Below are 12,936 nucleotides of genomic sequence, written 5' to 3' on the forward strand. Positions count from 1 at the left end.
CTCTTTGTAAACAAATAACAGATGATGGATTTCAACATCCCCGATACTTTCTTCTCAGGGCAAGATAAGCTGCCGCCAGAGGTATCAGGCGCGGGCCTATTCCGCTCTCTCTGTTGTGTACACATGCACACTTGGCCAACCTGAGTGTGTATGCAGGGGATGAGAGGAATAGCTGTCAGCCGGACAAGCATTTGGCCAGGCCAACAGCTATCTAAGGTATATGGCCAGCTAAGCAGTTAGGTCACATGACTGACGACAGAGAGGATATCTCCTGTCGTCTGTTTCCAAGGGCAACCAGTCATTATAGTGCAGGAGTCCTGTATACAATCCCCTAATATCTCTAGAGAAACTTCACATTAATATGTAAAACAAAATGGAGGCCAAAGACACGTCACAACTTTTTTTTTTTTTTTTTGTGTAAGTTTTATTGAAATGTTTTCTTTTTACAAACAGTCAAGCATCACAGGGAATGTAACTATCATCCAAAGCTGCTAGAAAACATGTTGATCAAGAGAAAATATAAAAATCAGTGCAAAATTCAGAGAAATAAGTGAAAAACAGAAAGTCTAGAAAACGAGGCCTATAAAAGTAGTAACTGCACAGTACATTGACCAAAAAAAAAAAAAAGTGGAGTGGTTGCCCATAGCAACCAATCAAGTGACTTCTTTCATCCTCCAACCTGCGTTAGAAAAATGAGAGCCGGATTCTTATTGGTTGTCATGGGGGACTTTCTTTGCGCTAGTTTTACAAATATAAGGGGTCAGTACTGAGCGGCTGAATGTTGTAGAAACGTATATTAGCATGTAGGAGGCTTATAGCGACAAAACAGCCTTTCTAGTCAGTGCGCACACGGCGGCCATTTTGTAAGCAAAACCAACCTTTGTGAAAAATGAAGACGCCAGGGCGTGATGTTATACTGGCTCCTGAATAACAGTCTTGCAACACTGATTTGCATGCGATTGATGCTAAGGGTATGTTCACACAGAGTATTTTCTGCGCTGAAAAAAACCTGAGGCAGAATCCGCAGGTTTCTTCGAAGTATTTTTTTTCCCGACACTGTATCATTCCTGCCCATTTTCTATGGCACGCAAAATCTGCGTCAAGAATGGACAGGACACGTCTTCTTTCCGCGGTGCAGTTTTTAAAACCGCAAGCGGAAAAAGGAGGCAATGTTTGAATTAACATGCGGATTCCCCATTGAATTTAATTGGGAAGATCCGCATGCGTTTTAGGGTGTGTTCGCACGCCAAAAGGAACACTCCAAGAAACTGATGCACAGTCCATGGCCTGTGGGGGGCGGAGCATGAGAAAAATTTTCACTTTGGTGTTCCTTGAAATTCTGTGTCATGCTCCCCCCCTTCAGGCCCACTGCTGTTTACAGTATTCCCTTAGCATCACATATCAGTAGTAGTTCTGCCCCCAAAATGGCCGCCTCCTAGTGTTGTACCATAATTAAAATATTGCTTCATATAAAAAAAGTGATCAATTATAAATTAGGCAGAGGATAAGTTTTAGGACATTGTTCTTGGCACAATTTTTATGAAATTTACAATGGAATCTCCGCCATTTTTAGGGGACATTTTATCATATTCCGTCACATCTAGACATACCTACCTTATCTAAATAATCTCACCTACTGAGTAGAAAAATAAGTCCTATCCCATTAGTAACTTCCCCACTAGTGCTTCTACTTGTTATTATATGTCCTTCAAGATCTGTTTTTGGCCCTTAAAGGGGTTGTCCACTTTTTGTTTCAAGGGTCTCACGACAATAAACGGATCATAATCCCCCAGCGATCATCCGTAATCTATGGTGGAAACCAGCAGCAGGTGTTCAGCTTCCCTGCAGCTCCACCACCGGAGAAATGAAGCATTACACAGCTTCCAATGGTCTGTCCATGTAACGCATATATGTGTTGGGTCCTCCAAAGAGAAAGACGCCCTTTAATTCTGCTTTGTCTAAAAGATAAGTTACCTAACTATCCTTCCATCAGGGCCCTTATCTCTGAGTAATAGTAGGCACTTATGGAAGCCTTCGATTTATTTTACTAAAATTCGTCCCATGCATGAAAAGCTTTACACTTACATTTTTCCTGTCACTTTGGCAACTTTTTGTAGTCTTTGATTTTATTTTTGTCGCCCTGCATTGGTTTTCTCTGTTGCCAACAGTCCCTGATTTTCAGAGACAGTCCCTGTAAATTTAGCCAAAATTGGGTGGCTTTGCCCATAAATGGGTGGTTCTGCTCTGGGGGTATTTACCATCTGCAATGTTGGTAGTGGTAGGTATTCTGGACATAGGGAGTGAAAAGGTTAGTATCCCAGGGAGACACAGCCGGCACCTGTGCTTATGGAGAATCCCTTGAAGGATGGCTATGGTTCTCATGGCCCATGATGGATGGATGGGGGGTAACCATATAAAAATCCCACACGTGATGTAGTTACTGGCATCTCAAGATACTCCATCCAAAACTTCCCGACTATCATGCCACCAAAAAGAAGAGTCATGGCATATGCCTACAGTCCAAAAACAACAACCGCTGAAGGGTCTATTGTCTTTTTGCTGTCCGCTAAGACAGAGTCCTTGTCAATAGTCCCTTCAGACAGACTTGATTCTAAGATACTCCTTTAAGCAAGAATCGGCCATTGTTAAATATCGCCTAAGGGATCTGGAAGGAATTAGCTGTGAGATCTCGTAAAAAAACAAGCAGAAAATACTTCCTTGTTTTTTAACAGCAAGGCTCCGAAAAAAGTGGTCACCCAGGTTTTTTTTAAGGTAGGGTTCATGAAGTTGTATTTACTTTGGGCCCAGCAGGGGGGTAGTGCAGAGGTAATATTCCCAGTAGCTCTAAGGACGTGACCCTATAGGCCATCAGGGCCACTGACTAAATATGGCTGTGCTTAACTGCTACGCGACCCTAATTTTCAGAGGCAGTCCCGTCAAATTCAGACTATACCAGAGCAAAAATGGACGGGACTTATGTAAGAATCACCCGTAAGTAGGTGGTCCTAGGAGTGTAGGGGGCATTCCCAGGGTAGAGCTCACATGCCCTGAATTTACCAACTACAATGTTGGCAAGCATGGACTTTGTGTGAATTTTTGGGAGTCCCACCAATTTCAACCATCTTTCTATGGAGCCCGGACGACTGTCAGATGAATCAAGGATTGGATGGTTCCTGTCAGACTTTTTGTTTTAGTGGGAGATAAGCAGTGCCTGACCAACACTTATCATTCACAATTCAATGGCCAGGTCGGATAATAATAGTCGGCCAACCGTTATATCTCCAATAATGGCCACATCCATGACCAGTACTGCTGTCTGCCGCTCAATACTGCAATCAGCCGTGATGGATTGGAGAATTTTTTGTTTTTTATAGAAAAAGTACCGTCATATAAAAAGAAAATACAAAATTTTTGTGAAGGTTACGCCTTCGGCTTCTATACATAGCACATTGCAAAACCAAGACACACTGATGACATTTGCAGTTTCCTTCAGACTTTTGCAAGGCAGACATGTTGCGGTAATGGAGGTCAAGCCGTAAAACAACTTAGTGCGGTTTTAGACGGCCAGCATGTGGCTCCAATACCCCTGGGATCTACTGACTCCAACGTAGACCTCTGTAAGGTAGTCTAAGATGGGTTCTGCAGAACCACGGGCCTAATTACCCCCCGTGTAAAACCGGGCCTAACAGCAAATGGAGCAGTTGCCCCTAGCAACCAATCAGAAGACTTGTATCATTCTGTAAACTTCACTGGAAAAATGAGAGCAGGGATCTGATTGGTCGCTATGGGCAGCTCCACCAGTTTGTGAGTGTAGTCGTTTTTATACACGAGGCCCAAACCACATGAAAATGGAGGACTTAGGTGACCATTGATGTTTATTTCCATACTCTGTACTGAAAAAATTTACCTCAGAAACACACCACAAAGTCTTAAAAGGAAACTCCACTCATCACTAAAATACAGATTAAAGTACATTTGTGTAGGGTTTAGGTTTCTCAGAGCATGTCATAGTACACACAGGGGATACTTTTTCTGTCCTGGGTCTTTGTTGTTAAAGGAGTCGTACTGGGAAAAGATGGTGGCTTTTTTTAAGAAACAGTTTCACTCTTGCATCTCAGCCCCATATGGGTATATGCACATGTTGCGTATTACGTATGGAGAATCCGCAGGTGTAGTGCGGTACCAGTCCTTGCGGAAAACCCACATAAACAACGCTGCCATGTGGCCTTTAAAGGGGTTTTCTCAGAATTTGATATTGATGGTCTATACTCCAGGATAAGTCATCAGTATCTGATCGTTGGGGGTCTGACCCCCAGCACCCCCACCAATTAGCTGTTTGAGGAGGCTGCAGTACTACGGTGAGCGCTGTAACCTCTTCCTAGGGCAGTGATGTCACGTGCATTAGTCACATGACCTAGTAAATGGACCTGAGCTGCAATACCAAACACAGCCACTATACAGTGCACGGCACTGTGCTCGGAGGCCGCAGCGCTGCTCTTCAAACAGCTGATCGGCTGGGGATACCGAAGTTGGACCCTCACTGATCAGATATCGATGACCTATAATGAGGATAGGCCATCAACATCAAGATTCCCAGACGACCTCTTTTAGAGAAAAAGGCTGAGCTGTAATACCACATACAGCCCATGGACAAGAGTGGCGCTACAGGACCCTATAAAAGAAAGCACCCACTAACCCTCTTCACCACAAATTTCTGCTAACATTCTGACATGCTGTATAGTAGCCATATGTTAAAAATCTTATTACAAAAACACTATAAATACATGATTTTTATTTTATTAGCGGATACCTCTCCCCTTTTTAACGGCTTTTGGCAGTGAGAAGCCAGTAACACAAATGCTCAATAAAGTCATCAGAAAAATATCCACTAGTTAAAAAAAATAAAAATAATAAGGAAATAAAAAAAAAAGTGCACTTACATATTAATATTTTCAGGTGTTCTCCCAGTACTCGTTTTTTTTTTTTTACATATATATATATTTTTTGTATTCTGTTAAAACTGTTGGCATTGTCAAGCAATATAAAAAATCCTATTACTAAGTAGGGTATGACTAATGACTGTCTGTATTTAAAGGGGAAGGATCTGAAATGTATATCAATGGCGGTTCTAGAACACATGGACTCCGACGTACTTTAACACATTTAGGCCGCGTGCACATGGTCAGCTGTGCTCGCGGAGCATGTACCGCAGCACACTCAGGTCACTACTACTGAGCTGTAGGCCTCCATGTGCCACCCAAGATGGAGATATCTCCACCTATTGAAACAGTGCGTTCATGTGCCTCCATATGAAACTGGAGGCAGATGAAGGTACAGTAGGGGCTAAAAATGGGTGCCGTATTACGCCATGTGCAGGAGCCTCAGAGCTACAGTTTTTGAAACAGTGGAGTGTAATTTTGTTCCTAAAAACTCAAAGGGGTACCCAGCAGATCAGCTGTTTCAGGGTAGCTCCTATGAAGTTCTCATGAAGGGGGGGGGGGGGGGGAAATACTTCCCTTTTCTACAAGAAGAAGGAAGAAATGGCCTCATGCTTTTGCCATTTTGCGGATTTGCAAAAAAAAACAAAAAACTGGAAGGTACTCCGTGTGCATTCCGTTTCCATGTGTCCATATTTCCGGTCCGCATTACAGACAAGGATAGGACTGTTCTTTTAGGGGACAGCTGTTCCATTCCGCAAAATATGGAATGCACACAGATATCATCCGTATTTTTTGCAGATCCGTTTTTTGCAGACCGCAAAATACATACGGTCGTGTGCATGAGGCCTAATTCTACAAAAATACACAAATAAGCCATTTTTATAATTTTTGCTACTAAAACTGATTAAGAAATTACTTTTGAGGTCAATGGTTTGGATTGACACGGCTACAGATCACACCCACGAATAGAAACTATTCAGAGTATTTCAAAAATGCATCCCAATGTTGCTGGCGCCTGGGAAAGTTAACTTAAAGATCCTAGTTTCCATAATAGTTCTCCAAGCAAGATGTTCACCTCTGTCCGCTTACACCCACATGCCTGAAGTTAAGCTACCTGGTCTCCTATACGTTCAACAGATAAAAAAATAATAATACATGACCACATCCCTACATTCCCAAGGTAGACCAGGTTACCTTGGTCAAATTAGGGTCCACATGGACCAAGGTAGGAACATCTACAATAAATGTTCAGTCATGAAGGTAGAAGTGGACCAAGGTAGGAGCATCTACAATATACGTTCAGCCATGCAGGTAGAAGTGGACCAAGTTAGGAGCATCCACAACATTTGAAGAAGCTAAAAAGTTCCTACTCATATCAGAATTTACAAAAGTTTCCATCACCTGAAAACTTTTTGGTTAGACACCTGGATTCACTGAGAAATGTAGGATTTCCTGCCAAGTAATGGGGATGTATCTACCTATAGATGCTCTTGTGTCAATGTACCACCTGTACTTCACCGTGTCCTACATGTAGCAGTGTCAGCCATGATGAGACAATATTCATCAGAATGGAGCCTATTGTTCCACCACCATAACATGAGTACCCTACCACTCAATGTTCTCAATGAAATGCTACGTTGGTCTGTCCAAAAAAAATAAAAAATATGATTTGTCATTCCTGGAAAAAAGGAATAAAGGACTCAAGCATCAGTGGCTACCTCACCATTTTCTTGAGGCTGAAGCTGCTCCCTCTCGGCTTCCTCCTGGGGAGGACGTACACGTTTGAAGAACCCAAGCTTATACATTATGAAGACCATCAGAGCCAAAAGAAGCAAACCTGATAATACTGCAAGTACTATGACCCAGAGGGGCACTGGGGCCCCGGATGACTGGTTAACCCATAGAATATTAGTGGTGACCTCTGTAGAATTGTTTATATCAGGAAGTTTCATGGTTTTATACGGGAATTCCAAGACATGGAATGTGGCAGAGGACTTCAGAGAGTAGGAATGATTCTGGTTCTCGCTATTCATGAAGGTTGGTGTCCACAGTCTTGATCGAATATATAAAATTGCACTTTTTCCTTTTTCCACACGTTCCACATGACACTCAATCTTGAGACATTGCGCAGTTCCACATCTAAGGGTCTGCAAGTCTCCTTCCACCTCCAAAAGATCACGACGATTGCGTTCATTACGAGTGACATTCTTTATATCATCTCCCTGGGAACTGGAGGGCGCAAGGTTGAGGTTGTTGATTACAACATCGGAAGTACAGTTCATGGGGCCATCAATTTCATATTGCATAATGTACAATAAGGTTTTGCTTTGGTACCTGTAAGGCCACTGGACATTGAGGATTGCTTTGCTGAACGTGCTGGGTCCGTTGTTTCGAAGCTCAAAGATATGTTGGATAAGTGGGCCAACTTCATCTTCTGTGGTTGGGTGTTCTTTGGGTTCCCAGTTGGCAATTGGCAGGAAAACCTCGGTTGGAGTAGAAACTCCTCTAATTTCAACTGCTGCCATCACGGCCAGTGCTATCTGCAGCGATCTTTTGGGGCTGGTATTGTCATATTGGTTCGAGCTTTGTATCTGCATGTCAAAGTTGACTGTGTCATCCATCTCGTTCAGCTGATGGACACTAAAGAGCAGGGCTGCCAACAACCTTGTTCTGGCCTTCATGGGGTTTCCGAGATCGCAGACGACGAGTCTTGTCTGATTCTCCGTCTTGAACGCACAGGATAACCTCGACAGAGTTTCATTTTTTCGGACCACCCCGATGAAGTCAGCTTGGGGTGGGATGTTGACAATGAGTTCAGCCTCATAGGCCCCTTCGCCTTGGTTCTGGGCATCCACCAGCAGCGTCAGAGGGCTGTCATCTCCGATATACAGCTGTTTTGGCTCACTTTCTACTGACAGAATCAAGTTTGGCTTGCAGATATTGTCTTCACCGCAGTCCAGCAATATGTGGGCCTGTTTGGTTAGGTTGGCGGGGGTGAACTGATTTAAAATGGGCATTAGTCCGGATGAGTCAGTGGCCGCCTTGTAGTCCATTTGGTAATCCATGAAGACGGTGATAGGTGTAAGTTTGTCTCGAAACTCACTCTCATCCCGCAAATACGCCTGTAATTCTTCGCAACGTAAGGTGCCACCATTTCTCACTGTCATGTCCTTGGAATAGGTGGGCTGCTTGTTGTGGAGAAACAGCGCCCGCCTCACCGCGCCCTTCTGCTTCAGCTTATCAAGTACGAGTTCTACCTTAAATGATAGGTTTGGGGGTACTTTGCCTTTGCTACTGGCTTTCAGGCAGAATTTTACATCAAAGCAGGAGACTTTCACTGTATCAGTAAGGTTACAAGTCTTATTATCGGGATTTAGGAGCGACGGGTTGACTTCCAGTACCGCACTGACGGTTATAACGGGTCTAGAACGGTACAATATGGCCTTATCAGCCCCAAAGGCTCCAACCACAAGGTCTGGGTAACCGTTCTCATCCACATCGGTGGCTCCTTTCAGCGAGTAGCCAAAGCTTGCCGGCATGGTTTTAGATGCCCACTGTCCTTCAAGAACCTGAGATGGTGTGGTGCCGATTCCAGAGCTCCTGCCATTGTAGATATAGACAAGGCCCCTTTTGTTTTCTCCTGCGTAAGGCGCCCCAATGGCGATGTCATTGAAGCCATCTTGATCCAAGTCACCCAGGGGGGCAATAGAGCTGCCGAATCTCGAAAACAGATCAAACCCGTTCAATTTGGTCAACACCTGTAGGCCGGGTTTGCTCTGCTGAGCGAAAACAGTCACCTGGCCGACTTCTTGAAGCTTCCCATCCGAACCACGGTCCATAAAAAGTGGGGCGCCAACAAACAAGTCCATCAGGCCATCTCCATTGACATCCGTGGCGGCCACGCAATAGCCAAAGTAGGCCGCCATCTGCTCGCCGGTGAAATTGTGGAGCGACGCCATGTTCTGGCCATCGTAAATGGACACCATGCCTAGTGTCTGGGCAGCTCTGGGCACGCCGGAAACAAAGTCCTCAATGGCATCTCCGTTAAAGTCCCCGACCGCCACAGAGTAACCCAAATAGCTATCGTCATACTGGGGGCTGGCGGCACGTGTGGCCAACTGTTTGGTGTAGGTAATGCTGTAGCTGTTGGGGTTGTAGCTGCTCACGATATCGTCCACAGTGTCGGAAATAATTTGCCCTTGCCAGTAGAAGCTTCCAGGACCTCCTAGCAGTACCCGGTTGGCATTGGTGAAGTCCACACTGAATCCGCCCTGGCAGAAGCCTTGCTCCTGGGCATCGTGTCTGGCGTTGGACCTGCAGGGCGCATACTCTACGATCTTTTCCCCGGATTTCAAATAACAAGTCCCGACCGGTTCCCTCTCCTGCTTCCTCTGCTGGGTCCGCCAGTGGTACAGGGGGGGCACAGGCCAGGATTTTGTCATCTTTGGCCCTCAGGGAAGCCCCGAACCACTGGTTGGACTTGAATTCAATGGGGTCATCAGCACTGTACAGGCGGTTACCGGTGGAGTCGAAGACAATGGACTGGCACTTGGCATTCCTCCAGTCGCACTTCTGCACGTCGCCCCCCTGGCTGATGTCTGGCTGCGAGGTGTTGGCTTTGGGGGCGCCAATGAGCAGGAACGAAGAGCTGGGGTCTGGCAGGAAGAAGTCCACAGCGAAGCCGAAGTAGCTGCCCTCCGGGCCGGAGTGCACCAGGGGTTGCTCGGAGTCCAGGTTGAAGCAGGAGGACGGGGGCAGCAGCAGCCACAGCAGCAGGAGGCAGGCGGCGGCCATGGCGCGTGCGGGGGGATACGCTCTTCCCATCAGGATGGCCGAGCCCAGTGTGAGCAGTGGAGAAACTTCCGCCGATCCCGGGGACTTTCCTTGTTTTCCGAGCAGACGGGGCTGGAGGGGCAGGCAGGGAGGCCGGGCCTGGAGACGAGTCATCCCCGGGAGGGCGTGGAATCGTGACGGCCGGCGGTCTGCGGTGCTGGTGGCGGGAGAGGGTTAAAAGGGAACTCTGCGCCCGGCAGTGCAAGGGTCTAGGGGTAAAAATCGGACGTTCGGCAGGAACAGGGTTAACACCGCAGGGGGAGTGTAGGGCAAAGGGTTAAACCAGGCATTGCCAAGGGTTAAATCAGGGAATGTGTGACTGCAAAGGGTTAAATCAGGCAGTGCCAGGGCTTATGAGCAGGGAATGGGGGCCGCAACAGGTTAAAAATCAAGCAGTGACTGCCAGGGGGTATGAACCTAGTGTTGCAAGGGTTTGAGCATGCAGAGGGGGCCGAAGGGGTTAAATCAGGCAGTGGTTATAAGCAGGGGGTTAAATGGGGCAGTGCCAGGGATAGGCTGATGGGGTTAAACGGGGCAGTACCAGGGCATATGAGCAGGAAAAGGGGGCTGCAAAGGGTTAAATTGGGGGCAGTGCCAGGGGGATGGGGTTAAATGGGGCAGTACAAGGGATATGAGCCGGGGGGGGCTGAAGGGGTTAAATGGGACAGTGCCAGGAGGTGAGCAGGAAGAGGGGCTGCAGGGGGTTAAATCAGGCAGTGCCAGGGGTACGAGCAGGGGGTTAAGTGGGGGCAGTGCCAGTGTCCATCCTATTAGCACATGACCGTGTTGTGCCATTCAGCCTAATTCTATTGATCCTGATTAAATTCTGAGCCTGGAGATGGGGGGTGGGGGTCTCCTCCTCTTCCTCCCCCCACCGCTGACATCACCCCCCATGACACTGCTATTACACACATGTCTCTCATTAGGAAGCCATGTCCTGCAGCGCGGGAGGGGTTAAGGAGCCGCTGCCTGTCTGCACTGGTTGCCCGGCCTGCATTCTCTGCAGTAAACATTGGCTCCTCCAGTCTCCTTATAAGGAGCCTCCCTGATAATGGAGATGGCCTGCGGTCCAGGCACTTCCAGCTCCTGGCCTGCAGAGCTGACACTTATGTATTAGTCATATCCGCTTCTAGGAAAGCTGGGTGACAGCCCGCACGACCCCACCGACTTTCAGCCCCCTGCATGGCATCTGTCTGCAGGGACACATCTACTTCTCCCATACGGCTGTGGATATGTTATCGTCACTCAGCTTTCCAAGAAGCAGACAAATGGAGATAAAGGAAAATCTAGATACTGCTGGAATGGCACTTTAATAATTTGACCGATTTGAGTATAGCAGAGGCCGAACAGGCAGATGTCGGGGGGGGGGGGGGGGGGGGGGGGGGAGAAAGGATTGGACATGCTGGCTTTCAGCATGTCCAATCCTATTGTTCTCAGAGAAACCTTGCACTCAGCCGGGGGCTATACATACAATAGCGCAGGTGAATTTTACTGCTCGCATGCCTTTACTTGTGACAGCTTGCACTTAGAAAATCACATGTTTTGCCGCCTCAAAGGTTTATGTTTTTTTGGCTTTTTTTGGTTCAGAAACAGTGCCACTCCTGTCCATAGGATGTGCTTGGTATTGCAGTTCTGACTCATTCACTTCAACGGAGCGAATGGATTCTAACATATCGATTTTGCATTGAGCAGCGCAGATACTGACTGCGCATGCACCGCCGACGACACCCAGAAGTGTCGGCGGCAGCGGCTTCTGCCTCTGCGATTCCAGATGTACAGAGAGATCAGCAGGGCAAGCTCAGGCCAGAAACTCTGCGGCTCAGGTAGCGGCAGCAGCAGCAGATCCTCTGCGCTGGTGCCGATGCCTAGAGAAACGGCGCAGGCGCCAGATTGACAGGAATAGTCAGGCCCTGTCAATCAAGGGAGTTTTTTTTTTGACCAACCAAATGAAGTTGGCTTGTTGGAATCGATTCGCTCAATTCTAGTTGTAATACCAGGCACAGCCTGTGGACAAGAGTGGCGCTGTTGTAAGAAGAAACCGCGTTTTTCCTGATCTCGCACAAGGACAACAGCTCCGTGATATCAGTACAGGCATCTGGCTGTAAGGTAAAGGTTAATGCAGCCAGGTGTGGAGGAGGGAGGGATAGTCGCAACGTCTCAGGTGTCCGGGGTGAGGAAAACATGCGTCACAGGCAGCCGTCTAGATCTCAGTGACAGGTAATGGGCCAGGAATGCACGGCCGTCCCTCCCTTTCCCGCTTCTCTGTTATTTTGCATGCGTATTAGCAGACAGCTGACTCTTCAGCCCCCACCATTTTATAGCTGCGACCCCCTCGCAAATCCCCCTTCAAATTTTCCCCATTGAGTTACAGCTACCTAGCTGTGGCATTTGACATAGCTGGAAAAAAAAGGCACCGCTAAAACGGATGCGATTTTGCAAAAAGAAGAATTAAGCGTGAATCCACTTTTAGAGCCCCGGAACTTTGGCGCCAGTTTGGGTGCCGTTTGTATAAAGCCGCGTTCGCGCACGGACACCGCTTAAAGTTGTGGCGGGGGTGTCTGTTCACAGCTTGGCATCATTCAATGGAGCTAAGGCTACTACTTTCACACCTGCGTTAGGTTGCGGATCCGTCTTGTATCTGCACAGACGGATCCGCCCCGATAACGCAAAAGCTTGTATCCGTTAATAACGGATCCTTTTTTACATTATTCATTCAAAAAAAAGTCTAAGTCGAAACGGATCCGTCTTGACTTACATTGAAAGTCAATGGGGGACGGATCCGTTTTCAATTGCACCATATTGTGTCAGTGAAAAACGGATCCGTCCTTGTTGACTTACATTGTAAGCCAGGACGGATCCGATTGGCTCCTGCAAGCTGCGATTTAGTGACGCGCCTAAAAAACGCAACGGAGACCAAACGCAGCCAAGTTGATGCATTCTGAACGGATCCTTATCCATTCAGAATGCATTGGGGCTGAACTGATCCGTTTTGGGCCGCTTGCGAGAGCCCTGAAAACGGATCTCACAGGCGGACCCAGAAACGCCAGAGTGAAAGTAGCCTTAGCCGCAAGCAGGTCCGCGGTATCTAACAACTGCGGCAGAAACCGCATAAAAATCTGCCCAGTAAAAGGGCCCTTATAGAAGGGAATTGCACATTGAGCAG

The 12,936-nt window shown here is 47.1% G+C and overlaps 2 protein-coding genes across 4 annotated transcripts in view; one reads left to right on the forward strand and one right to left on the reverse strand.

Moving 5' to 3' along the window:
* FGD1 (FYVE, RhoGEF and PH domain containing 1) overlaps positions 1-12,936 on the forward strand; it is a 97,213-nt gene that overhangs the window by 39,608 nt on the left and 44,669 nt on the right. The gene's annotated exons all lie outside the window — the stretch shown is intronic.
* LOC120977161 (integrin alpha-V-like) lies at positions 5,707-9,871 on the reverse strand. The gene is given in 2 exon segments (XM_040404945.1): positions 5,707-9,358; positions 9,360-9,871. Coding segments are annotated over 2 exon segments (3,123 nt in total). The 5' UTR covers positions 9,765-9,871; the 3' UTR covers positions 5,707-6,640.

Source organism: Bufo bufo, chromosome 8 (genome assembly GCF_905171765.1).
Source record: "Bufo bufo chromosome 8, aBufBuf1.1, whole genome shotgun sequence".
NCBI lineage: Eukaryota > Metazoa > Chordata > Amphibia > Anura > Bufonidae > Bufo > Bufo bufo.